The sequence below is a fragment of the Rosa rugosa genome, chromosome 1, assembly GCF_958449725.1.
Source record: "Rosa rugosa chromosome 1, drRosRugo1.1, whole genome shotgun sequence".
Lineage (NCBI taxonomy): Eukaryota > Viridiplantae > Streptophyta > Magnoliopsida > Rosales > Rosaceae > Rosa > Rosa rugosa.
The window spans coordinates 52,509,580-52,536,797 of NC_084820.1; the positions used below are offsets into that span (position 1 = coordinate 52,509,580).

At 40.5% G+C, this 27,218-nt stretch overlaps 3 protein-coding genes, 1 long non-coding RNA gene and 1 pseudogene across 8 annotated transcripts; 1 reads left to right on the plus strand and 4 right to left on the minus strand.

Annotated features, from left to right (window-relative positions):
• Window positions 1-132: 132 nt before the first annotated feature.
• On the minus strand, window positions 133-725 carry LOC133740746 (vignain-like). The gene has a single exon (XM_062168696.1). The coding sequence runs from the start codon at window positions 691-693 to the stop codon at window positions 133-135; it is 561 nt and encodes a 186-aa protein (XP_062024680.1). The 5' UTR covers window positions 694-725.
• Window positions 726-840: 115 nt separating this feature from the next.
• On the minus strand, window positions 841-1,281 carry LOC133730304 (senescence-specific cysteine protease SAG39-like). The gene has a single exon (XM_062157925.1). It carries the CDS (start codon window positions 1,279-1,281, stop codon window positions 841-843), a length of 441 nt encoding a protein of 146 aa, XP_062013909.1.
• Window positions 1,282-2,201: 920 nt separating this feature from the next.
• Window positions 2,202-8,488, minus strand: LOC133725401 (senescence-specific cysteine protease SAG39-like; annotated as a pseudogene).
• Window positions 3,558-7,029, plus strand: LOC133725402 (uncharacterized). Of its 3 annotated transcripts, none has more exons than XR_009854415.1 (6): window positions 3,558-4,085; window positions 4,173-4,224; window positions 4,691-4,751; window positions 5,852-5,920; window positions 6,585-6,679; window positions 6,793-7,029. It is a non-coding gene; the product is annotated as an uncharacterized LOC133725402 (long non-coding RNA). The 3 variants fall into 3 exon arrangements; XR_009854416.1 differs by having other exon boundaries at window positions 6,867-7,029; XR_009854414.1 differs by having other exon boundaries at window positions 3,560-4,085; window positions 6,585-7,029.
• Window positions 8,489-22,101: 13,613 nt separating the features above from the next.
• Window positions 22,102-27,217, minus strand: LOC133725403 (receptor-like protein EIX1). 3 transcript variants are annotated; one of them, XM_062152651.1, is made up of 4 exons: window positions 27,093-27,217; window positions 26,582-26,695; window positions 26,255-26,337; window positions 22,102-26,169 (listed from the first exon to the last, which is right to left on the minus strand). In XM_062152651.1, exon 4 carries the CDS (start codon window positions 25,364-25,366, stop codon window positions 22,325-22,327), a length of 3,042 nt encoding a protein of 1,013 aa, XP_062008635.1. In that variant the 5' UTR covers window positions 25,367-26,169; window positions 26,255-26,337; window positions 26,582-26,695; window positions 27,093-27,217; the 3' UTR covers window positions 22,102-22,324. The 3 variants fall into 3 exon arrangements, with proteins under 3 accessions (XP_062008635.1, XP_062008636.1, XP_062008634.1); XM_062152652.1 differs by lacking the exon at window positions 27,093-27,217 and having other exon boundaries at window positions 22,102-24,378; window positions 24,955-26,169; window positions 26,255-27,081; XM_062152650.1 differs by lacking the exon at window positions 27,093-27,217 and having other exon boundaries at window positions 26,255-27,081.
• Between the last annotated feature and the right edge of the window lies 1 nt (window position 27,218).

Consider the following 27,218-nt stretch of genomic DNA (forward strand, 5'->3'; position numbering starts at 1 on the left):
AAACATAAAAAGAGTTCTTCATTTTTGTGATGACACTAGTAGTTTTCTTACAGATATATATGGTAACTTTTAAGCATCATAAGCACAAGCAGTTCATGTAGATATCATAATATTCACTGGATGGTATATTACTTATGCAGTGGGGTAGGAGGCTGCCATAGCAATACCACACAGACCTTCCTGTGCAGCAACATCTCTTTGCATTCTTATGTACCCTTCTTCACCCCATTGTGCGCCCCATGAGTTCTTGACCAACCAATACTTAGTCCCATCATCACTGACTCCATAACCAACAGCAGTAACACCATGGTCTAAGCTTGTTCCACAAGTTCCTGTGAAAACACCACTTGAATAGAATTGGAAATCAGATCCACTAGCATCAATGGCAACAAAAATGGGTTGATTAGCGACGACCTTAAGAAGGGCATTTTCACTATTTGCAGGCACATCTTCGTGACCAGTTATTGAGGCTGCATGGCTTGCTTCCTTCTGGGCATTGCATGTACCATCAACACCAGTGTAGGGGTAATTAGCCTCAGTACTAAGTCCATGATTTTGATTGATGAACTCAAATGCATTGTCCATCAAGCCACCCTCACAACCTTGGTCTTCACCATTCACATCACAGTCAACCAGCTCTTGCTTGGACAAAGAGATTAGTTTACCTGTAGTAAGTTGAGTGATTCCTTCCATGGCTGCCACTGCTGAGAAAGCCCAACAGCATCCTGTATATAGATATGACAAATTCTTACTAGTTAGACTAGTATTCTTTTATACTAAAAAAATGGTAGTTGTTTTATCATCTATAAATAATAATGTTCTAGCTAGATGCTTAAATAATTACGTACCACATTGGCCTTGATCCTTGACTGGGGTTACAGCTCCTTTCTGTCTCCAGTCTACAGTAGCTGGCACAGTAACTTTTTCATACTTGAAAGAAGTGGTCTTTCTGGAACATTCATGACCCTTGAATCGATTTCTCAAGGCAATGAATTCTTCATTTGTAAGGTCTGCAAATTGATTGACACTTAATTTGTAAGGTTTGCTTGCATCATTGTTGGATGATTCTACAAATGCTACATTTTCCTTAAATATTAGGAAGCGCTTCTCCTTCTCGTTGATCACTTCATAGACACGTCCATAACGAGCCATCCATTGCTCGTATCTCCCATACATTGATGCATCTTGGAGAGTGCGAGAAGTGGCTTCAGAAGACCAAGCCCCAAACATCACGAGGATCAAAGCGAAACATAGACATTTTCCGAGGTTGGTGAATTCCATGGTTAGCTAGGATATGATGAAGTAAATGAACTAATGAGCAGGTATATATACAATGAAATGGCAGACTGCTCAATTTATATAGAGATCAGAGAATGGAACTTGCTGTATTATCTCTGTGCCCGAAAAGTTGATCTGCCATAGTTGTGCTCCATAAAATGTTCTGATATGGACTGTTGCTCTTAATATATAATTTGCCCGAAAAGTGAATTTTTGGTCTCGTTTTGGTTCGCAGGTTTGTCTTTGAAGGTTAAATGCTTAGGTATGTTAATTTCCTACATAGTATCAAGTATCATGTTAACTTCCTTGAACATGTGATGCTTTAGCTTCAAATGCTGAGCAAAACGAGAATGAGGACTAGTATATAATTTGCGTCCATTGGTTAAGATGATAGTTTCATTTTCACTTTGCTGTACTTGATAAGGTCATGGAATCACTTCTTCGGTCATTCCTCTAGTTGCAGCAAGCTTACTAAGTTCATCTGGTCAATACTAGCTATATAGTACTACGAAAAATTAGTGCATCTAAACTTCTAACAGTCATGTAACCTCAACTTCAAGGTAATTGTTATAAAATGCCAGCAGTTGCAACAATAACTTGCTTTCCAACAAACCAACGGTGAGTTCGATCAGTTTGGACTTGGGGACTCGGAGTGGAATGACACAATGTGAAGTGAACTTCTATAATGGAACCAAATGGTGGAAGGATGAGTGAGATTTCAAAATCTCAAATTACTTCTTCTCCTCATAGAAATAGGTCATGATCTATATATAGAGAATCATACATAAACAAAACATAAAAAGAGTTCTTCATTTTTGTGATGACACTAGTAGTTTTCTTACAGATATATATGGTAACTTTTAAGCATCATAAGCACAAGCAGTTCATGTAGATATCATAATATTCACTGGATGGTATATTACTTATGCAGTGGGGTAGGAGGCTGCCATAGCAATACCACACAGACCTTCCTGTGCAGCAACATCTCTTTGCATTCTTATGTACCCTTCTTCACCCCATTGTGCGCCCCATGAGTTCTTGACCAACCAATACTTAGGCTTAGTTTGGGATTGATTTTGAAACTGCTTTTGGGGCTGCTTCTGCTTTTGAACTTATGGGATGGTGTTTGGTAAAGTTCTCTAGAAGTTGCTTTTGGGCCAAATGGCTTCTCCCAAAAGCTGATACTGAGTAGCCACAAATCGTAGCTTTGAAGCTGCTTCTATGAAAAACACGGAGCAACAGTGCAAGATTAACGAATTATACCAAATTTCCAATTCTGTCCCCATCCTTTTCTGAAAATTACATCGAGCATATAGAGTTAGCTTAGGCAACAGATGCATTCTCAGGCTCTCAGCCACCTTCGCCTCTCTGAAATTCCCAAGCGAGCCCGAATGGCCGGACAACCTGGAGGAGCTCCGAGTACTTACTCGCCGTCCTCCACAGCCCGGAAAGCCAAGCCACTCATCTTCCGAAACGACGACGTTGACTAGGTCCGAACCGATGGCCGTGAATTCCACCAATGCAGACCTGCATGTAAGCCCTTCTCTCTCTTTCACCCAAAAGTTCCTTCCTTTATTCTCTCATTGTTAAATTCTCTTGCTTTGGTTTTTAGTTTGATTTATTAGTACTTTTCCATGTCGAATTGGACTTATTCAATTGATTTCAGCTCACCTCATGTGGGATTTTTCAATTTTAGCAACTATTTTGGACGCAAAGAACTGAGCTTGCAGTTTTAGTTTGATTTTGAATTGTGTCAATGTGTTTAAAGCTTTCTTAGTACTAGGCTATATTTGCTGTTGAATGTCGAGTTGCTTGACCATTATAAGGGGTCTAAGTTTTTGTGTGTTTAGATGATTGATGGTATGTGGGGAGATGTGTTTTACTAAGCCCGGAAGAAATGTATGCTTGAAGCTCTTATGAATATGAAGTTTTGGTTGATAATGTGGACTAGGGAGAGAGAAATAGCACGCATTTTCGGTTGATAATGATGATCAACCTTCCTTGATAGAATTTCAATGCATATTTATAAGCTGTCGATGTTTGAGGTGTTCCTAGATTAAATTGAATTTCGGTAGGCTCTTCATGTTTATGAGCTCTTTACAAATATGTGGTCGTGGACCATGTTCCTTGTTGATTTTCTCCAATATACAAGATCACTGCCACTGGCTAGATACTTGTATACAAAGGTGCTGCATTTGTCCCCAAAATTATGATATGTACTGTAACATCCCGTATCTTAATTCACCGGTTTACTAATCATTAGGACGGTAAACGACATTTACTATCACTTTTACTGTCGTTTCAGTACTTTTAGAGGGCCATAAAATATGACTTTTTGTTCGGGTCAAAATTTGAGAAAATGTTCTTCATGGAAGTTGTAGAGGACGTTAAACCGAGCGCGTGCATATGTGGTATGTAAAAATCGGAGTTCGTATACGAAAGTTATGGCCAAAATACTAAAGTTACTGTTCATAGTAAGTTTCTATAAATAGCCGAGTTACTGTGGTAAGTTTCCATTTTCGGAAACTTACCGAGCCTCTCCCTTCTCTCTCCCCGATTCTCTCTTCCTCTCCGACCTCTTCACCTTCTTCCGGCCATAACTCCTCCATCCGGCGACGGATTTTGACGTGTAAGATGTCGTTGGAAAGCTCTCTTCCTTCTCTTCATTTCTGGGTTCGTTTCGTAGCTTAATATGAACTGTGGAAGGTGCAGCAACGAGAAGAAGAGGACGGTCACTGTAGCAGTTTTGAGTCAACGCCGATATTTTCCGATTCCGGCAGTCTCCGGCCACCAAATTGACGTCGAAGGTTCGGTTTTTGACATAGATCATTTCGCCTAACGTCTTTCATTTCAATTTGTAGTGTAGAGGTCGAATTAACAATTTCAATTTCTAGGGTTCTTGGAATTTCTGGAAAATTTTCACCGGCCAAATTGGAGCTCTTCCAGGTAAAATTGCAACTTGTTGTAGTTGAGAAAGAGGTTGGGTTTGTTGAGTAGATGGTGCTGCCAAATTTTGGTGGCCATCGGAGGTGGTTGCCGCCGGCGCGTGGGGTCCACGCGCTTCCACTGTTGGTGGCGCGTGGAGGCGTGTAGGGCAGTGTTTTAATTTCAGTTTTTAGCCCATTAAATTGTAGAATTGTTGTAGAGCTTGTATGTGAAGTTTGGTGAATTTTGGAGGGGTTTGGAATTATTTGTGAATTTCCGAAGTTTGAAGTTTTGTGATTGAATTGTGGGAAATCCGGCCGTCGGATTTCCTTCGTTTTCGTTGTGGGATATATAAATTGAGGAATTGGTGTTGTGGAAGAGATTTGGGTTGAATTTGAGAAGTAATGGAGATAGGGATTTTCGGGTTTCGTTTAGGTTCGTAATTATTTTATCGGATTGTCGTTTACGGAAATATAATTGTGTACAGGGCAATGCCGCGAGCTACGGTTAAATGAAGGAACTCGTTTGCGTGGTCGCCCAATAGTACTGTGAGTGGACTTTTGTTTTTAAGTAAATGATGCATGCATTTATTTTGAAATTATTGGTTTATTTAATTATCGTTTTATTTATCGACCATGATATTTTGTCTTGGATTATAATTTGACATTGATTTTTCATGAGTTTCGGATATGAACTTATTATGCTTGGATTTGGATTTATGAGTTGTTTTTGAGAATATGAATTGATTTTCAGAAATTGATTATAATTATTATTTGAAATTCTGATATTGTGATTTTCAATGAATTCTTTTCCGAGGTGATTTTCGGAATTTCATATTTATTTTTCATTCACCGATTTGAGATCTCCGAAAGATTTTCGAAATGAGATTTTGATGGAATTATTTCTTGTTTGTTTATCGACTTTCGGTTTTGGCATTGGGAATGCCTCGATGATGATTTTGGAATTGGTTTTGTTTCGAATCATGATGATACTCTTGGCGTGTGGGACACGTCGTTGGAAATTCATTTGCGAGAGTTGGGGAAGCCTTATGTATTTATGGATTTACTTGGTTTTCGGTTATGTTTCCCTGTGCCATACTGAGGGGTGATTTTATCATGCTAGCATTGATTTTCCGCCTTTGTGGCGCGGTGATGGGATCACCGTAGCCCTTCCGCCTTTGTGGCGCAGGTTACTGTCTCTGTGACAGTAATTCTGTAGCCCAGTATCCTATCGCTACACTTAGTGGCGTAAAGGTATATTACGGGAGTTATGGGAGTTCTTTAGCCTGGGAGGCTATCACCCAAGCCTGAGTGGCTTATTCGTATGACTATCATCTTCCCCTACTCATTATATTATTGCTGGGCTAGCGGGGTCTAGTCCGATTCCCTTAACCAGCGGGGCTGGTCTTATTTTCTTGAGTATCAGAGTTCTTTCCTCTTTGCTTGGTTGTGGCTAGCGGGGCTAGTCGGTTTTCTTGAGCTGAACTAAAGCTGTGTTTCTTTAAATTGTTGCATGCATCGGGATTTTTAAAGAAATAAATGTGGGAAAGTATGAAATACATTTGGTTTTAATTTGTTTATTTTTGTCCACTCACGCTAACGTGTTTTTCAATACTTTTCCCCTGGGCCCTTCGGTTTCAAATGCCCAGTTTGCAGGCGAAATTAGTTGAGGTCGGGCGTACATGGAGTCGAGGCATAGCCAACAGCATTGCTTCCGCGTACTCATTCTATTTCTGTTTTCTTTGTTACCTAGTGGATTAATATTGCTCTGATAACCTATGGGATTAATATTGTTTTTGGGTTGAGACTGATATTTGTGAAATTGGAGTTGTGATTTGGGGAGCAGATGGCTCCAGAAGATTAAGGATGGATGATTTAGAAGTGTAAATGTTTTCCTACAGGTTTTGGGTAGCCTACTTTTAGGGGAAGTTTCGCCAAATTTTTGGTAGAATCTCTTCTAAAGTGGGCCCCGCAGGGCCACTTCGGATTTCAGGGTGAAATCTGGGGCGGGTCCTGTCATGTACTGATACTTTCTTGGTATTCCTTAGACTCAAGTTTGGCGTCCTTAGAAAATTGTCTTGGCTTTTCAGTTGGACAATTGTGTCGTATATATAAGAGTTCCACAACTTCCCTTTGTTACATTGAGTGCAATAATGTAATTAGATAGCAAAAGAAGTATAATCTTCATGAGCAATTCTATTGAAGAGAGAAGACTTTTAAGAATAGAACGGAGATATGTCAACGATTTAATGTTAGCACTAGCAGTGCATATCAGTCAGTGATTATGTTGTTAGTTGTGTCATAAACGACCTAATATGATTCAAGTTGAGTGCAAGGCAGTAATATTACTATTTTGCTTGCTAATGAACTATTTCCTTTCAGTTGCAGGTGATCTTCCTGTAGTAATATCATGTGCTAGTCTTGCCCTAGCAGATGCAGGGATAATGATGTATGACCTTGTCGCCTCAGTCTCTGTGGTATTCATCTAGCCCAATCTTTTTTACTTTCTCTTGACATTAAGCAGAGAACAAAGATTTGGCTTGTTATTTAGTTTGCAAACATGAAGTTTGTTCTTGCATAACAAGTGAAGATAGTTATTGCTACTATGGCTCTTCATAACTACATAAGAAGATATGCTCAACGAGATCTTGATTTTGATGAAAGTGGAAATTACTCAAGTGAAGAGACTACTGAAGAGATGGAGGACAATGAACATGAAGGAGATGGTCCGGGAAGACAAGAAATGAAGGTGTTAAGAAATACAATTGCACAAAGTCTAATGAATGCATATACTTAGCATTTAGTTGCAAAATTCAAGTAACTTTAATATATTTTGTGTAATGGTTCCCGTTGAACTATGGTCGGGAAATTAATCCAAATATTCTGGACTTATTTTGTGTAATAGTAGAATATAATATGCATATTTAAGAGTTTAAAGTAAATCTTTTATTCGGTCCAAGCAAGAGTACAAGGATAATACATGAGCAATTCTTTGGTTTGGTATGGTTACATAATGAAAAAACAATATTATCTATCTTAATAGCATATCTTAACATGTATGACCATTTTAGTAATTATACCCAACTAAAGCACTTTTGCCTTCCAACTTACCAAACACTCATAAATTGCTTTTCATTCTCACAACACTTTTAAAATTAGTTTACCAAACACTCAGCAGCTTCTTCTCACAGCAAGTTTGGAAGTTCTTCCTCTCACAGCAAGTTCGGAAGTGCTTCTTCTCACAGCACAGCAATCCCAAACTAAGCCTTAGTCCCATCATCACTGACTCCATAACCAACAACAATAACACCATGGTCTAGGCTTGCTCCACAAGTTCCTGTGAAAGCACCACTTGAATAGAATTGGAAATCAGATCCACTAGCATCAATGGCAACAGAAATGGGTTGATTAGCGACGACCTTAAGAAGGGCATTTTCACTATTTGCAGGCACATCTTCGTGACCAGTTATTGAGGCTGCATGGCTTGCTTCCTTCTGGGCATTGCATGTACCATCAACACTAGTGTAGGGGTAATTAGCCTCAGTACTAAGTCCATGATTTTGATTGATGAACTCAAATGCATTGTCCATCAAGCCACCCTCACAACCTTGGTCTTCACCATTCATATCACAGTCAACCAGCTCTTGCTCGGACAAAGAGATTAGTTTACCTGTAGTAAGTTGAGTGATTCCTTCCATGGCTGCCACTGCTGAGAAAGCCCAACAGCATCCTGTATATAGATATGACAAATTCTTACTAGTTAGACTAGTATTCTTTTATACTAAAAAAATGGTAGTTGTTTTATCATCTATAAATAATAATGTTCTAGCTAGATGCTTAAATAATTACGTACCACATTGGCCTTGATCCTTGACTGGGGTTACAACTCATTTCTGTCTCCAGTCTACAGTAGCTGGCACAGTAACTTTTTCATACTTGAAAGAAGTGGTCTTTCTGGAACATTCATGACCCTTGAATCGATTTCTCAAGGCAATGAATTCTTCATTTGTAAGGTCTGCAAATTGATTGACACTTAATTTGTAAGGTTTGCTTGCATCATTGTTGGATGATTCTACAAATGCTACATTCTCCTTAAATATTAGGAAGCACTTCTCCTTCTCGTTGATCACTTCATAGACACGTCCATAACGAGCCATCCATTGCTCGTATCTCCCATACATTGATGCATCTTGGAGTGTGCAAGAAGTGGCTTCAGAAGACCAAGCCCCAAACATCACGAGGATCAAAGCGAAACATAGACATTTTCCGAGGTTGGTGAACTCCATGGTTAGCTAGGATATGATGAAGTAAATGAACTAATGAGCAGGTATATATACAATGAAATGGCAGACTGCTCAATTTATATAGAGATCAGAGAACGGAACTTGCTGTATTATCTCCGTGCCCGAAAAGTTGATATGCCATAGTTGTGCTCCATAAAATGTTCTGATATGGACTCTTGCTCTTAATATATAATTTGATGTCACGACAAGTCAGTAGCCAAATCTAATATTTGGTTACTTCTTTCTCGTACAAAATGCTAGTCTTTTGTTTAGTTGCGACGGTTTAGCATTACAAAAGTTCGACCAAGACTTCCTCCTGGTTCAATTTGCATTACAAATTTTAGCATTATAATATAAATATTTCAAGTGAATCTAACATTTGCAGCTAGTAGACTAGCATATATCTGCATGCATGGATTTTACCTAACTTGAATGTGCCAATTTTTGTACCTTAGGATATCCCTTAGTTGAATTAGTTGTTAATGATTATCTATATTGTATCTAGATACAGGCATTAAAACATATATCCCTAAGAGAAACTAGAAACATGTTTGGAAGCATGAGAAGTTACCACATGAGTTGCCATATTACATGATCTGGGTACATAAATACCACAACACAGATTTGGCCGTAAGGAACATGAAGTTCTACACTACGCCTCCCAAATTCACATCTTATTGAGTCCTGCATGGTCATGCACTGCCCATCATGCACCTCCTTTTCTTCTTTCTTCAGACACCTTCAACAATAACAGCTTAATGTTTGAAGAAATTGATTTTCCATTGATTTGTGCAATTGCACTCTTTACAATATATAGCAGTATACATGATTACATTTACAGAAAGCATTCAACTGTAATTACAACAATATCAAGCTGCTCAATCCTAGCCTTGTAATTGATGCTAAACTCTAGCCATAACAGATCCTTGACAATAGCAATATCAAGCTGGAGATAAATCAATTAATGGCGGAGACTTGGTTGTTGTAACTGAAGCTTGATTGGAGGAAGAATCTGTGGTTCTAACATCCTCCCTCAAACTTGAGGGTCCTGGACTCACAAGTTTTCTTGACAGCAAGGAATGGCGATGCTTATGTAATGGCTTGGTGAGCAGATCAGCTGATTGATCTACGGAAGGAATGAAGCAGACCCTATGGCTCCCAATGGCAACCTTTTCCCGGACATAGTGATAATCAAGTTCTATGTGTTTTGTGCGAGCATGAAAGATAGGATTGGAAGCCATGTATGTTGTGCTCAAATGATCACAATGCAATAACAATGGAAACTGAATATGAGCACCAAGTTTATAGAGAAGATAGCCTAACCACATCGTGTCAGCACAAGCGTGAGCAAGGGAGCGGTACTCACTCTCTGCGCAGGAGCGGGCTATGGTGGGCTGCTTTTTAGAGCACCAAGAGATGAGATTTGAGCCAAGGTACACGAGATAACCAGTGGTTGGACAACCAGCCCAATCAGCATCCGAATAGGCTGAGAGATTAACAGGCTGACGCTGAGGTGTAAAGAGTAATCCATGTCCAAGAGTGCCCTTAACATATCGGAGAATGCATTTGGTAGCAGTGAGATGTGGTACACATGGCTGACTCATGAACTGAGACACCAAGTTTACCGCAAATGCAATGTCAGGATGTGTTATAGTAAGATACTGTAATGATCCAACCAATTCCCGAAAAGTTGTAGGATGTTCAAGAAGTGGTCCATCAGTAGCAGTAAGATCAGACTTGGCAGACAGTGGTGTACTGACAGGCTTGCTCAACAAAAGATCGTGCTTAGAGAGAATATCATGAGCATATTTAAGCTGATTTATTTGTAGTCCATGCGGATGAGTAGTAACCTGTAAACCAAGAAAATAATGAAGGGGACCTAGGTCCTTGATGTCAAAACCTTGCCCAAGACACTGTATAAAGCTCTGAAGACGACGGTCATTACTCCCAATCACCACAATATCATCAACATATAAGAGAAAATAGATAATATGTGAACCATGGTGATAAATAAAGAGAGATGGGTCTGTAAGACTCTGAGTGAAACCAGCAGATAATAGAAATGTACTCATACGATGGAACCAAGCACGCGGTGCTTGTTTCAACCCATAAAGTGCTTTGTTAAGTTTGCAAACATGGTAGGGTTTTAAAGGATCAACAAAGCCAGGAGGTTGTACCATGAACACATCTTCCTTAAGAATGCCATGAAGGAAGGCATGATTGACATCCAATTGTCTGAGAGGCCAACTTCGGGAAACAACAATAGTAATCACAGTACGAATAGTTGCAGGCTTAATAACAGGACTAAATGTTTCATCATAATCGATACCTTGTTGTTGATGGAAGCCTTTGGCAACAAGACGAGCCTTGTACCTTTCAACAGAGCCATCTGATTTCCTCTTGATACGGAAGACCCATTTGCAACCTACTGCATTTTGAGAAGGAGAGGGTGGCACAAGGGTCCATGTGTTGTTTTTGAGCAGTGCATTGATTTCTTCTATCATGGCCTGATGCCATCTTGATTTTTGGGAAGCCTGGGAGTAACAGGTGGGTTCAGCAAGTTCAACCAAGGAGATGAGAGCTCGAGGTATAGGATAGCGAACCGTGCCATCAGTCCGTTGTCGGGGCTAAACAATCCCGTCACGGAGACGGGTCACCATGCTGTGATGGGGATGAGCTGTTGCGGGGGGTTGAGCCGCGTCAGGTGCGGGTGCTGGCGGTGGCAGAGGAGCGTTGGGTTGTGCAATGGGAGCTGGCGCGACTTGGGTCGTGGAGGAAGGACGGAGAAGTGGAGGCTCGGATGAGGGACCGGCGGAGGAGGACGCGACTAGGGTCGCAGAGTCTGGAGTTGTGACATAAGATGCGACCGGATTCGTTGGGGCTGGAACGGACTGATTCGCCGTCGTAGAACGGCGATAAGCGTACTATTAGATGGGACGAGCAGGGGAAGACTGTGGGAGCACGGGCTCAGAAGGAATGGCGTCGGTCGGAGGGGACGTTGGCATAGTGGAGATGGGAGTTGAAAAGTCAACTCGGTCAGAATGAGAAGGAATTTGTCCATTGGGAGAAGGAGGCTGAGATGGTCCAATGTCAGATGGGGATGACAATGGGCTCGGCAAGTGGGCCTGCGGAGGAACTGGGCTAGACAATAGCATAAAATCTAGCGGATTAGCGGTAGTTTGGACCTGTGAATCTTTAAACGGAAAAGAATTTTCGTTAAATAAAACATGACGGGACACATAGAGTCGACCTGTTTAGGGATGAAGACACCTATAGCCCTTATGATTAGAGATGTATCCTAAAAAGACATACTCGACACTTTTACTGGACAGTTTATTGGAAATATAGGAACCTAAATGCGGAAAACAAGAGCAACCAAAGACACGGAGAGAGGAGTAGGATGGAGAAGTGCCATAAAGTCGAAAATGAGGAGTAGACCAATTGAGGACAAGAGTAGGAAGTAAATTAATAATATGAACAGAGGTTAAAGCTGCTTCTACCCATAAATTTTGAGAAACCCCAGATGTAAGGAGAAGAGTACAGGTCATGGTGGCAGTGTTTGCGTTCAACGAGGCCATTTTGTTGCGGTGTATGTGGACATGAGAATCTTTGTTGTATTCCCAAAGACTTGCAAAAATGAGAAAAGGCAGTATTCACATATTTTGTACCATTATCACTCTGAAGAAATTTAATAGCCCCATTAAAAATATTCCGAATCATGGCAACAAGAGTTTGAAAATGTGATAGAACCTCATTTTTGCGGCGCATTGGATATACCCATGTATAGCGTGAGAATTCATCAATGAACACAACATAGTATTTAAAGCCACTGACTGACAACACAGGAGACATCCACACATCACTATGAATAATATGAAAAAGTTCATAAGCAAGTACATTATTGGATGGAAAAGGTAATTGGTGTGATTTGCTAAGTGCACAATCACGACAAAAAGTATGAAACTGAGAAGGAAAACCAATAGTTGACTTTAGAGAATCTAAGACAGCAGCAGAAGGATGGCCCAGACGATTATGCCAGAGAGAGGAATGAACGGTTGTGAGAGTATAAGGAATTGTTGGGTCGAACGACAAAAGAAGGAGATATAGCCCATCTTTACAAGGGCCTTGAAACAGGTGACAACCAGTGTGTAAGCAATGAATTTGATAAAAATCAGGAGCAAATAAGAAAAAGACAAGATTATCCTTAGCGAAGTGAGTAACAGATAAGAGATTTTTACGAATGGAAGGTATACACAAGCCATTTTCTAAGGAGAATTTAGAATGGCCTACAGAGAAAGGAAGGTTACCAGAATGAGTGACAGGCATAGAATCACCATTACCCATATAAACGTTATAAGGACCACCATAAGGCTGAGAATTTTGAAGTGGCACTGGCGTCATGTGATGAGTAGCGCCAGTATTAGGATACCAATTGGGATCACCCAAAAAATGTGCACCGGCAAAGGGAGGAGCAATGGTTGGGCCAACGAAACGATCTGGACACTAAGAGAGATGATGCTGATTTGTGTGACAATTCAGACACCACTGTGGACTTGGGCCTAAAAGCCCATTCTGTCAATTAGGACGTGCTGGCCATGAAGAAGAAGAAGACCCGTGTTGGGAAAACACGGACTGCGATGACAAAGTGGGGAAAGGGCGAGATGCACCTCCACGACGGCGCTGGTAGTGGCCACCGTCGGTGAAGGCTCGCCGACCGTCAAGGTGCAGCGGAGGACTACGGGATTGGAGATCCGTGCCAGATCGGGACTGGGCTTCGACGGTGGAGCCACGAGGCTGGGTGTTAAAGGCAGAACCGTGATGAAACAAGGTCGAAGCAGGAGAATAAGAGGAATGGACATTTTGCTGGGCTTCGAAGGCTAAGATCCTTGCACGAAAATCAGAAAAATCAGGGAGTGTAGACTGGGTAAGCGCCGTACGCAGCATGAGGTATTCTTGACCAAGGCCATAGAGTGTGGCGACGACAAGATCGGCATCAGTAATTGACTTTGCTTGTTGGAGATACGAATCAACAATTTGGGTGCCCTTTTGGAGATCGAATAGCTGAAGCTTGAGACTTGTAGCACTGGCAACAGATTTCTGAGCAAAATGGCGAGACAAGCAGTCCCAGATGGATTTGGAAGTGTCGAATCCAACGGTAAGACGGGCAATGTTTTCAGTTAAAGAAGTATTGAGAATGCTCACAATTTGTTGATCAACTGTTACCCATTTGGCAAGCTCAGGATTGGAAATAGTCTTAGCCGGAGTGTCTTTGGTGTCAGGAATGGTGATGGTGGCATCAGCCTGTTGAATGGTTCCATCCACATAGCCCCAGAGATTTGCACCACGGAGGTAAGGTTTGATCTGTCGTAGTCATACTAAGTAATTGGTTTCATTAAGTTTGATGAACTGAGAAGTGTTTTGGGTAGGGGTAGGGGTCTTGGAAGAGGATGAAGTAGCCATGGATGACAAGAAAGAAGACACAAAAGGAAGAGGAGGAAAGGAAGTACAGGTTAGGATCCGAGACCTAGTCTGATACCATGAAGAAATTAATTTTCCATTGATTTGTGTAATTGCACTCTTTACAATATATAGTAGTATACATGGTTACATTTACAGAAAGCATTCAACTGTAATTACAACAATATCAAGCTGCTCAATCCTAGCCTTGTAACTGATGCTAAACTCTAGCCATAACAGATCCTTGACAATAACAATATCAAGCTGGAGATAAATCAATTAATGGCGGAGACTTGGTTGTTGTAACTGAAGCTTGATTGGAGGAAGAATCTGTGGTTCTAACAATGTTGCAGTGCTTGAGGTTCAGAACGCCGTGAGATCATGCTGGTTGTAGATCAAAAGCCTTTTAAGTATTCTGTTTGTTGTTGCACCAGTAGCTTAATAGCTTCCCAGGGATTCAAATTGACAAACGTTCCACAGTTTCTGATTCTCCACAAATCCGATGAAACAAAGGTTGATTGGGCCATCTTCAATAGAATCCAGCTCTTCAAATTTTTCAGTATCTAGCACTCCACAAATCTCCACCTTCACTTAATTACCCTACAACAAGTTGAAGAGGGCTTGCAAACCAGTACAAGCTAGCAAATTCATATCTAAGTAGTCTTGCAGCCTCCACAAATAAACTTGATTATCTTGTATTGACGCTTCTAATTTGCACCAAAAGTTTTCTTTAGGTCTTCATATCACTTCTTGAGTTTCTTCACCCCTTCATTTGCTACCTAGCATACAACTAGCATCCAGGGACTGAGCAACTCTATAACCAGACTCCACAGTATATCAGCTAAACTTTTAAAACAGCCAAACAAGCAGCCTACGTACCATCACCTCCTTGCTTACTGATAGATATGGTAAATATAGCATCTGCAGCTGGCATGGATACAATGTTCAGGTAGCTCAGGATGAGGAGCTGCATTTACTAAAAGTATGAATAGGGGTCAAGTTTTGAGTTTGCCTCAAGAACAATACAATTCCAAAAATACTTCCCTTGCAGTGTCTTTGAATAACATATATACTTTCCAAATGAAACAGTAGCCTTGTGGAAGCATTTCTAAACTATAACAAGTTAGATCCTTAAATTCCAATCCATGCATGTTTCTCTTAACCGATGCCATAACGAATGCACTGCAGACTTCCCATTTGAACCTCAACACCAGAACCATGAAAAGACCATGTTAAGAGGACTTCCACACAAGCACCCTGAAGCTAGAAGCAGGACAATGCATTGGTTGGAAGAGCCAGTGCCATAGCCTTTAAGAGGACTTCATTGCTTATAGTTGCTAATAAATTTCTTCGCACCCTCGAATTTCTTGAACAACAGCTCTCTTGGAAGAGCCAAAATTTTCTCCAATTATTTCTTATATTTTCTTAGCACATGACTTATCCCTTACTTTTAAGCCAATGCTGCTTAAGCTAGGGTAGCAATGCACAAACTGTTTGTTATAGGGAAATCTGTTGAATGTGACAGTCATTGATTTATTGTTCTCCATGCATGCTAGATTTACCAAGCTGTATTGGTAGTTTGGTACAAGCTGTGACATCCTCCGTCCCCATTTATGCATGCATGCAAACAACTAAACTTCTTTCCGGGACTTGTCTTAGTATTGATAGGCTTAACAGTAATTTACTATGGCGTGTTATTGAGAATAAGAAGAAAATCAACCTAACAAGTTGGGATACTGTGTATAAGCCCAAGAGTAAGGGAGGTTTAAGATGTGCTTGCTAAAGCAAGCTGCAGAAAGGGTTAAAGCTACTAGTAAGGCTGCTGTGCAGAGGAATCACTGTTAAAATGCTCTCTTGGTGGAAAGCTAGCACTCAAAATTTTAAGCTTAATGTTGATGGCGCAAGAACTTTCTAGGGCTTGATTGGTGTTGTAGTGTGGATTTATGGCTTTTTGTATAATGAAGGAACTAGAGAGATGCTTCAACCTTCACTTAAAGGCTTGGGGTTTATTCACCGAGTTGAAGCTTGCTCATGAGCTTCATATTTTAAGGCTGTAAGTTGATACTGATTCTGTGATTTTGTTCTATGTTATTCAGAGTGAAGATAGCGGTCATCATCTTGTTGGCATCTTGATTAGTAATTTTTAAGCTTGTAATGCAGAAAATTCGGCTACTTGCATTTTCAACATGCATGTGCATATAGCTTATTGCATAAGAATATGTTGGATGAAAGCTATCCTGCATATCAATGTGTGGATTAAGGGCTGCAGACCACTTGAAATTTGCCAACATTAATATGAAAGACTTAAAATGGAAAATCTACTATCATAAATATACTATAAGCGTTCAATGAGAGAAACTACAAAAAAGTAAAGGAACACTTGGATGGCCAACAGTTTGGCAAAGATTGGGGTTAGTATAGTGCATGATGATCTTCCAGAATTTTTTTTTAACAGACTTGGAGAAAATTAGCAGCCATATATTCCTTACAAACTATCAAGTATCATGTTAATTTCCTTACACATGTGATGCTTTATCTTCAAGTGCTGAGCAAAACGAGAATTAGCACTTTGATGTACTTGATAGGTCATGCAATTACTCCTTCAGTCATTCCTCAATGCAGCAAGCTTACTAAACTCTCTAGTCAATGTAAAGCTATACTATGAAAAATTAGTGCATCTAAACTTCTAATAGTCATGTAACCTCAACTTCTGGATATTGTTTTAAAATGCCAGCAGTTGCAACAATAACTTGTTTTCTAACAAACCAACAATGAGTTCAGTTTGGACTCAGAACTCGGAGTGGAATGACACAATGTGACAGAAAGTGAACTTCTATAAGCGAACGAAATGGTTGAAGGATGAGTGAGATTTCAAAATCTCAAATTACTTCTTCTCCTTTTAAAAATAGGTCATCTTTAGATATCTATAGAGAAACTAAACGTAAAAAGAGTTCTTTGTTGAAGGAAATCGATTTTTGTGTGCCTAATCAAACTAGGATTAGTTCTATGATTGTAATAGGAGAGAAGGTTATAGAATTCCTAGTCTTATTCGGAATAGTACGAACCTTAACTCATCAATCTCTCCCATAGTATGATTGTAATAGGAGAGAAGGTTGTATCATTAGAACATGTACTTTGTAATCCCTATATATAGGGCTCCTATTCTCAATAATGGAATACACAATTCTCTCATCAATCTTTCTCGAATTCTATCATTCTTAAACATGTTATCAGCACGAACCTTAACTCTGAAATAAAACCCAAAAACTGAAAAACTCCTTCACCAATTAGCCTCGCGGCCCCTAGCCCGAGCTAACCTAGCCGCCACCACAACCTGCCCCGCGCGCGCCCCTGCGTCCTCTGCTGCCTGCCTGCGCTCCCGTGCGCCTGCAGCCTTGTGTCGCTGCGCTGCTGCCCCTGCAACATCACCGCAAGACTGCTAGTTACACTAGCCTTCGAACCGCACACCAATAAGCCATCCTCCGCGTTCCTACCTTCGGCAGCCCACGCAAACGACCCTCTTCACAGCTGTTGCACATCACCGACCCCCCTAGTCCTCTCGTTGATGCCAACTCGACCTACATCATCTCCAAGTTCAAGATTTCAAGGTCCAAACAAACAAGTTTTTAAGATTAAAGTTCCCGCTTTCTGTATTTACTTTCTTATCCTTTTTCTCGGGGACTTGCAACCTCCCTTCTTCTACATCCCACCTTTCTTATAACGTGGGTTTGATTTTTTGAAAAGCGGAATCGTGGGGATTCATGCTATAAATGAACGAAGAGCGTTCGTAAGACTTCGGACTAAGAGCGTCCATAAGCATCGATTTATGACCATATAAACATCATTGTTTCGGTCTAATCCAAATATTATTGGAAATCGATTTCTTGGTAGCATAGTTCGGAAATCTTATTATTTATTAGTTGTCGTGGAAGCTTTGACTCCGAAACTAATCTACTTCTTCTTCTTGCTTTCAGGATGTCGAAACCGAAGCTTGACTTTCCTATGCTTGATTCAACTGGCTCGGAATACCACAGTTGAGTCACGGATGTTGAGAACCATCTCACTTCAAAAGGGATCCTACCCGTAATTCAGGCACCAAACCCTGCGCTTATAGTCGAGCGTACGGCTACGAATAATGCCACCGCCTCATCTTGATGAGACGCCACATGGATAAATCACTCTGATTGGAATACATGGCGATCAAGGATGCTAGAGAATTATGGGTTGTGCTAGAAGAGCGCTTTGGTAATGTCCAGGATTCCCTCCTCCCCGACTTGAAGGTTCAATGGAGCAATCTACGATTCGCCGACTTCAAGTCCGTCGCTGAATATAATTCAGAAGCTCTACGCCTCAAAACCATGTTGGGGTTCTGTGGACAACCCATCACAGAGCAAGAGCTAATTGAGAAAACTCTCTCCACCTTCCCCGTCTCAGCAATTTTGGCATCAAAGCAATACAGAGATGAGTACAATGCTGGACGGATCACGAGGTTTCATTAGCTAATTAATGTCATGTCTATAGCTGAAAAACATGATAACATCCTCGTGAAGAATTATAATTCAAGACCAGTCGGAACTAAGAGTGTTCAAGAGGTGAATTATAATAATGCACCCAAAGGAGGGCGCAAAGAGCGGAACCCTAAAATTAAGGGACAAAAAGGATGTTTTGGTCCATATAACCACCCTACAAAGGAAGGTAACCGCCAAAATAGAGCGGGAACACGTGGCAACAATGGCCAACGTGGGAGAGGAGGACACAAGGCTGCCAGCCATAGAGGTGGTGCCATCGTCTAACAAGGACGTCAATCCCGTCCTCGTGCGCAAGATGCAACTCAATTCAAGGGAGGAAATCACAATGATGCATGCCATAGATGTGGATCTATTGAACATTGGTTCAAACAATGCAATCCAAGCAACAAATTGGCTGCACATTATAAAGCATATAGAGAAGCAAGAGAGCAAGAGGCACATTTTGCCGATGAAGAAGAAGATGATGGTGATGATACCAACGCTAATCTCACCATAGCGGACTTCAAATCTGACAAAGTAGTGCACAAGGATGCCGCAGATTTTGATTAGTGTAGTCCTTTATTTTTCCAAGAATTATGTAATGGCAAATATGCCTTAATCAATAAAATGACTTATTGTATTTACTCTTTCTCACTAGGTTCATCCACGAGTAATTGTGATGTCTAGGAAAGGTTTGAACTGAGAGAACGGTTTTAAAAGTGAGCACTGCTCCACCAAAATCTCGCCTTACCTTACCTGGTCACAACCAAATTGGAGTTACCAAACGGATTGAGTGACTACAATTTGTCTAAAGTTTGATTTTTATTTTGGATTAGATTTTGGTCAAGAAACTTTGATGTAATCATTGACTATTATTAATAAAGTCTCGATTTACTTTATTCAATGTCTTGGACATATTTTAATTTCGAACTTTATTATTTTTCAGTATGTTTCCCGGAGAGCTAGAATGTCTCGTGGATAGTGCAACTACACATACAATCCTTCAAAATAGGCAATTATTCCTATGGATGACACCTACTCGATCTTCTGTGACTACAATGGCTGGATCATCTCAATTGATTCATGGTAGAGGACCAGCCCAATTTATGTTGCCAAATGGCACAAATATAAATGTCTCTGAAGCTCTTTATGCTCCTAGGGCTGGAAGAACTCTATTGAGCTTTAAAGATATAAGAGCCAATGGTTTTCATGTGGAAACACATTGTGAGAATGAACAAGAGTTCCTTTGCATTACCTCTAATGACTACGGACATAAAAGAGTCGTAGAGAAACTTATGTGTCGTTCTAGTGGGTTGTATGCAACCACTATTCGAATCATTGAATCCAATCATGTTATGAGAGATGATTTATGGGATTCTGACACATATAGGCTTTGGCATGACCGCTTGGACATCCAAGTCGTGATATGATGATCCGTATTTTAAAGACTTCACACGGACATCCATTATTCAAAACGAAAAGAAGTAAAACTTGAATTTTGGACCAGGATGGAGCACCTGCGCCTCACGGCGCTGTCCCCCTGCGGCTCAAGAATGGCCTTGACGCCATCTATTCTCCCTTGACTCCAAATTCTACTTCTAAAGTCAATTGTGACTTCGTGGCTCAACCAAAATCCTCATTGGTTGTTTCTAAAGCCCATCATTCATTCTGCAAAGCCTGCTCTTTAGCAAATTAGGATCGAGACCATCCTATGCAAAGGACACTAAAGAAAATATACAATTCTTACAAAAAATCCAAGGTGATATTTGTGGACCTATTCAACCACCATGTCATGCTTTTGTCCAAAAGGAACCCTGCATTTGCTAAACTCCTAGCTCAAATTATTAAGTTAAGGGCTCACCACCCTGATCATCTTATTAAGTCTATAAGATTTGACAATGCTGGGGAGTTTACATAAAAAACTTTTGATGATTATTGCATGTCCATTGGGATTGAAGTTGAACATCAAGTTCCTCATGTTCACACCCAAAATGGTCTCGCAGAAGCCGCCATTAAACGACTACAAATGGTTGCCAGAGCATTGGTAATGTGCACCAATCTCCCTATTTCTGCTTGGGGCTATGCAATATTGCATGCAGCTGTGCTTATTTGTCTGAGGCCCACTACCACTCAACCTTTTTCTGCATCCCAGATGGTGACTGGGTATGAACCTGATATCTCACACTTACGCATATTTGGGTGTGCAGTTTATGTGTCAATTGCGTCGCCACAACGCACCAAAATGGGTCCCCAAAGACGATTAGGCCTTTATGTTGGATATGACTCTCCAACTATTATCCGCTACTTAGAACCTTTGACAAGCGATCTCTTTACTGCTAGATTTGCGGATTGTCACTTTGATGAGACAGTCTTCCCGTCGTTAGGGGGAGATAAGAACATAAATGTTCAACAGGAACGATAGGAATTGTCGTGGTCTGTCCCCACTTTGTCTCATCTTGATCCCCCAACCGCACAGTCCGAAATTGAAGTGCGGAGAATTCTCAATCTTCAAAACATAACAGAATTGATGCCTGATGCGTTTTCTGATATTGCTAAAGTGACGAGATCACACATACCTGCTGCAAACGTGCCTGCAAGGATTGATGTCCCTAAAATTAGAGGACATGACGCCATACCCAAAGGAAGTGAACACAGCGCTGCCATTCCCTATATGGGTTACGCAGTGGCTAAGGCCGGGCTCCCTGCCAAGAAGCGCGGGAGGCCCAAAGGTTCGATGGATTCTCGCCCAAGAAAGAAAGCGAGTTTGGCACAAAATAATCCATTAATCATCGATGTGAATAATCCATCTCATGAGAATATTCCGGATTATGGTTATGTCCAAGAGACATCATTGGGGGACGCTCTAATGTCAGAACCAATTCCAAAGAATAGGGAGATGTCCATGAATTACACTAGTGTACATGAGATGATGGATAGAAATTCTATTGCTATTGATGATGCATTTGCATATCATGTTGCAAAAGGAATCATAGAATATGACGATATCGAACCTCGCTCTGTTGAAGAATGTCAACGAAGAGCGGATTGGCCTAAATGGAAGGATGCGATCCAGGCTGAATTAGATTCACTAGCAAAGAGACAGATATTTGGGCCTATAACGCAGACACGCCGAGATGTAAATCCTGTTGGCCATAAATGGGTCTTTGTTAGAAAGCGTAATGAGAAAAATGAGGTGGTTAGATATAAAGCCCGCCTTGTGGCGCAAGGTTTCTCACAACGTCCTGGAATCGACTATGAGGAGACATATTCTCCCGTAATAGACGTTATAACGTTCCGCTACCTTGTCAGTTTGGTCGTTTCCGAAAAACTTGACATGCAGCTTATGGATGTGGTTATTTAAATTACAAATTTTACATCCAAACAAACAGAATTTATAATTGATATGGGAAATATAAATGATGGAATTGTAATTTCAGCATTTAAAATTTGAAATTGTTCTATCCAAACATCCGGAGTAATATGATTTGTTTATGCTTAATTTTATTTGGATGTTTATGGATACAGCATGCTTATTTTTTTACGTGTGTATTTACCCCATTGAATGACGGACACATGATAATTGATCACGACAAAATGATCCCTTGATTAATAATAGTTGGCAACGATTTGGCTTCAATTTCAGAAAGAAGAAAATAATAATTTGTGTGTGTTCTACTTGGTATAGTTGTATGTACTAATGTACAGGACTAAGAGTAATGACCATGGCGTGCAAAGGTAAAAAGAAGAGAAGATGTAAGAGGTTGTAGTTTAGCTTAGAACAGAAAAGCTTACAAACTCTTATTAGGAACAGAAAACAACAAGCTTACTCCAGAATGACCAAACAAAAAAAAAAACAAGTTTGAAGTAAAACTACTTAAATTTCCTGTGCCCCCTGGTATTTCCGTATACAAGCAACAATCATTTTGTCAGTAAACTGGAAATATGTCTTCCTCCAAGACTTGCTGATGACCAAACTCCCACAAACTCCCCAGAACCCCATAACGAAACCGATCACCATGCTGATGATGAAACCCCACATTTCAAAGGCTTTGTCTTCTCCACCTCCCATTGGACCCTGAGGAGTTCCACCATTGACTTGGCAATCAGGCAACGGATAACCACAAAGAGCGGTATTGCCTTCATATATTGATGGATCAACCAGGCTGTTAAACTGGTTGCCTGTTGGGATTGTCCCAGACAAGTTGTTGTATGAGAGGTTTAGATGATTCAAGAATGTCAATGAAACCATACTCTGTGGAATGGAACCTGAAAGCTGGTTTACTGACAAATCAAGAGTTTCTAGCGACTCCAAGCTCCCAATCCTTGATGGCATTACTCCTGTCAGATGATTCATGGATAAATTCAAGGTCCACAACTTTATCAGGCTCGTGAGCTCCCTCGGCATCTCACCTGATAAGTTATTGTTTGAGAGATCTAGGCTATTAACAAGATAGAGAGTGGGATCGAAGTCTTGCACTCTTCCTTTTGCCACTACCTTCAACTTTCCCTGGTAAAGGTATGATGTATCTTTATCTGAGAATAAAGATGTTTTCAAGCCACTCAAGTTACCAACACAGCGGGGAATATGACCAGACAGGTTATTGTGTGAGAGGTCCAATATGTGAAGATTGGAAAGGCCACACAAGTTTGAAGGAATGCTTCCGGTGAATGAGTTGGAACTCAAGCGTAAAATCAACAAAGAGAGCATGCTTTCTCCTATCCACGCCGGAATGTTTCCAAAGAACTTATTTTCCCCAAGATCAAGACTCTTCATGCCAGTGCAGTTTCTCAATGAAGGAAGTTCGCCTGACAAGTTGTTACTAGAGAGAATCAAGTACAAGAGTGAACCAAGAGAATCCATGGATCTTGGAATTGTACCAGAGAGGCTGTTGTTTGACATATCTACAATATACAAGAATGGTATATTGTTCCAGAAATGAGGAATTTCACCAGACAAGTAATTATTTGAGAGAACCATGGTTGTCAGTAGGCTTAGATTACCTAAAGACAGGGGAATGCTTCCACTCAAACCGTTCCTAGAGATGTCTAAATCTGACAAGGACGGCATCACATCACCAATGTTTGAAGGAATTGGCCCTGAAAACAAATTATCCCTGAGGTAGAGCGTTGTAATGTTTCTTGACCAAAGTGGGAGGGGGCCCTCAAACATGTTTGCACTCAAATCAGCATTAGCAGGATAGCTGAAACTTAGCGAGTTGGGCACCTTGCCGCCTAGTTGATTGTAAGCAACATCTAGTTCATCCAATAACAAATCTAACTGCCAAAACCAATCTGGTATGGTATCTGCAATCTTAGCATTATTGAGGACCACCGTGACAAGCTCAGTCTGATTTCTAAGCCATGCAGGAAATTTGGGACCCAATTGACATGATCTAAGGTTCAAGTATCTCAATTTGAAAGGAGGTATCCATTTAGAACTAATGTTGAAAACTAGGGAAATGTTTGGGGAGGCTTTCTGGATTGACACATCTTTTAAGCTTCGAAGTTTCAGAAAATGAGCTTCTGTTACAACACCTTCCCATGTGTTTTCAGAGAGATCTACTGCAACGAGTGATGAGAGCTGCCCAAAACTTTCTGGGATGACTCCACCCAGTTTATTTCTTGCAAGGTAAAATTCCTCCAAAGATGTCAAGTTTCCAATAGATTCTGGGATAGAACCCTGAAATGAGTTGGACCACAACGTGAGGTGTCTTAACTTCTTAAGAAGTCCCAATGAATTAGGCAAATTTCCTGTCAGACTGTTATAACCTAAATCCAACCTCTCTAAGCTGCTGTTTGTGCATGTAGACAAACTATCAATGAACTCAGTTATCTCACCAGTAACTTTGTTGATTGAAAGTTCAAGAGACTGCAAATTGCATAGCATTCCCAAGTTTCTCGGCAACTGACCTCCGATATCTGAATTCTCTGACAAATCAAGGTTCTTCAGATGAGTCAAACTACTCCCGAGTGTTTCTGGAAGTTCTCCATTGAGATTGTTCATACTTAGGTCAAGGCTGACTAGTTCAGTCAGATTGAACAACCAGGGAGAAAGTGTGGAGTTGAAACCATTGGCAGAGAGGCCAAGAACCAAAAGTGATGTGAAATTGATATGAGGAAGAGTAGGTGGAAGGATGGAAAGTCCACAACCAGGCAAATGCAATTCAAGAAGTGAAGGGAGCATATTAACAGTGGGAAGCCAATATGGTGCAGCCTTGGTAAGGTATGCTCCTCCCAAGTTAAGAAACTGTAAGGAAGAAAGACTGGAAAGCCATCTGAGATCACTCTCAGCAGCATTATTACCGAGATCAAGATGAAGCAATTTTGAAAGGTTTCCAAGATTGGCGGGAATTACTCCACCAAATGATGCACCAGATAGATTGAGATATGTTATTTTTTCTAGTGATCCAATGAAACTTGGAAGTTCTAGACCTCCAAAGTTATTCATGCTCAAATCCAAGTAAACCAAATCTTTCAAAACAAGCAATGAAGGATTGATCTCACCTCCTAAAGCATGCAGTGTTCCATCATCACTCTCCGAAACATCTACATACGGGTTGCGAAGATTAAGGCTGTCCACGCGTCCAGTTGTCTTGTTGCAGCCTATACCTCTCCATTTGCAGCAATCTACTCCAACCCAAGATGAAAGCCGGTCTGAAGGATCAGTGAGTCCCTCTCTGAGCTTTAGAAGGGCTTTCCTCTCGATATCCATGCAACCCACATTAGGATCTGCATTGCAGAAACCAAGTGTGACTCTGTCAAGGTATGAAGTTCCTGACAGTAGTAAAAATGAAAGGAGGAGGAACAATGCAGTACTGTGTCCCATGCTTCTTGAGTTCTTATGATATGCAATGGAAAATGGTATATAGACTAGAAAGATATCTTCGCAAATATATACAGAACCAACGCAATTCATAGTGGAGAAAATGATTAGAATTCAGATGATTACAGGGGACTTCCAAACCATTGACTGACGCTGACATTCACCATAAAAAATTGACACCATGGTCGAATTCCAAGGCTTTGGAAGTTCTATTCATTGGCGAATAGTCAAGTAGAGCCAATCGTGTAAGACCTAATTTATGGAACCTGCCAATATGCAAAGACTTCCAAGTCAATGTGATGCCGACCCTTACCCAGACCCTGGAAATACGATATATATTTATGACCTGGGGACATTTTCAACCTTCGGAATCAAATATACATTTTCGACCCAAATACGACCTCGAGTATGTTTGTCTGGTTCATAATAAGTAATAACATTCAAATGGAAACTAGGTCTATTAGTCAATGGAAACAAGGCTATACTGTACGGAGCACAGACCAGACCCTAGACATCCCATTCCTGGCTATATTGCTTTGAAATTTCCATACTTTTACAAATTGCATACGAGGGCATTTTGATGCCAATGACATCACAATGTTTAAATACTGCAATTTGACCGATTCAAGCAACCAAACCGTAATTAGGACGTAAGTGTAATACAGTCCATAATTTGAAAGTTGAAGACAAGTCGGCAGCAGGAGTTGCATAAACAAATCTGTTTCTGTATAACAATCTATTTGACTTGCCACAGCCCAATTAGGATCACTTATCTATGATCAATCATCCGTGCCGAAGTAACGATCACCAAATTCCCCCAACCCTAGCTGGTATGACACGAAATTCTTCATTGAGGATGGAAATCGTTTGTAAACACAATGAATTCCTTCAGGAGCCTAAAGCAGAATAAGATAGTGGTAAATCAGCGTAGTCATAACGTAAATACTAATATGTAATCAGCAAGCATCAAGAAGTACTCACAGATATAAGGTTTAAGAATATTATATGCGATTCAGGAACCCCCTTCTGTATGACTAGTTCAATAGCCTGGTTAGCAGAGTTACCTACAAGTCACTCAGATTGGTATGGCATTTTAATCATCAGCAAGTATACTTGTTTAAATATGCTTCTATTAAGATAGGCCATATTTTTGGCAATTAGAATACAAAGTTTTCTAACATCACCAACGACTTTTCCTCATGAAGAAAAGTAGTTGGTGATTAAGAAAACTTTGTATTCTAATTGCCCAAAATATGGACCATCTTAACTTTGCACTTTGTGAAACGGGATGGCAATAAAGTTGCCCACCGTTTAGCAAAAGAAGCCTTAAAACTTATTCAGCCTTTCCTTTGTTTAGAGTCGGGGTCTTTATGGCTCCATGAGTGTGTCAATATGGACTTTCAGTGTATGCATGCCTCTAATCTGTAATATGAGAACAACTAGATTAAGGTCTATGAAATGTGATTGTGAAATCATTTCAGAGCTAAAAATTCAAGTTTAGAGTTTGGCATGCCTAAATTATAGAAATGTTCCAAAAAAAATTTTAAAAAAAAATAACGAAGACTAATTTAAACATCTAGTATTGAGTCAGTCACAAAAAAACATTTACAATTAAGAGTCTGGAGTCAAAGATGCAAGAAGCTCAGGAAACAAGGTTTAGCAAGGTTTCTTACTTTTATGCTCTAGCAGATCAGCAGTAATTAACTTTTACTAGTGTCCCAAGTCAAAGCCAACATACAAAGTTTTGACTCCCAAAAAAAAAAAAAGGGGGGTGAAGAATATGCTTACAACACCAAATAACATAAAACAGAAGGCATACCTGAAATGTGGACTCTATAACGTACACATTAGGATATATTTTGCAAAGATCATGCTGACCAAGCTTTGTCCGAATATGTTGTACAATTAAATCAATAGCAACATGGTTATCGCCTCCCCGGGGAAT

Bases quoted from the DNA above. Each gene is read 5' to 3' on its own strand.
- LOC133740746 (XM_062168696.1), bottom strand. From the start codon at position 693: ATGGAAGGAATCACTCAACTTACTACAGGTAAACTAATCTCTTTGTCC.
- LOC133730304 (XM_062157925.1), bottom strand. From the start codon at position 1,281: ATGGAATTCACCAACCTCGGAAAATGTCTATGTTTCGCTTTGATCCTC.
- LOC133725403 (XM_062152651.1), bottom strand. From the start codon at position 25,366: ATGAATTGCGTTGGTTCTGTATATATTTGCGAAGATATCTTTCTAGTC.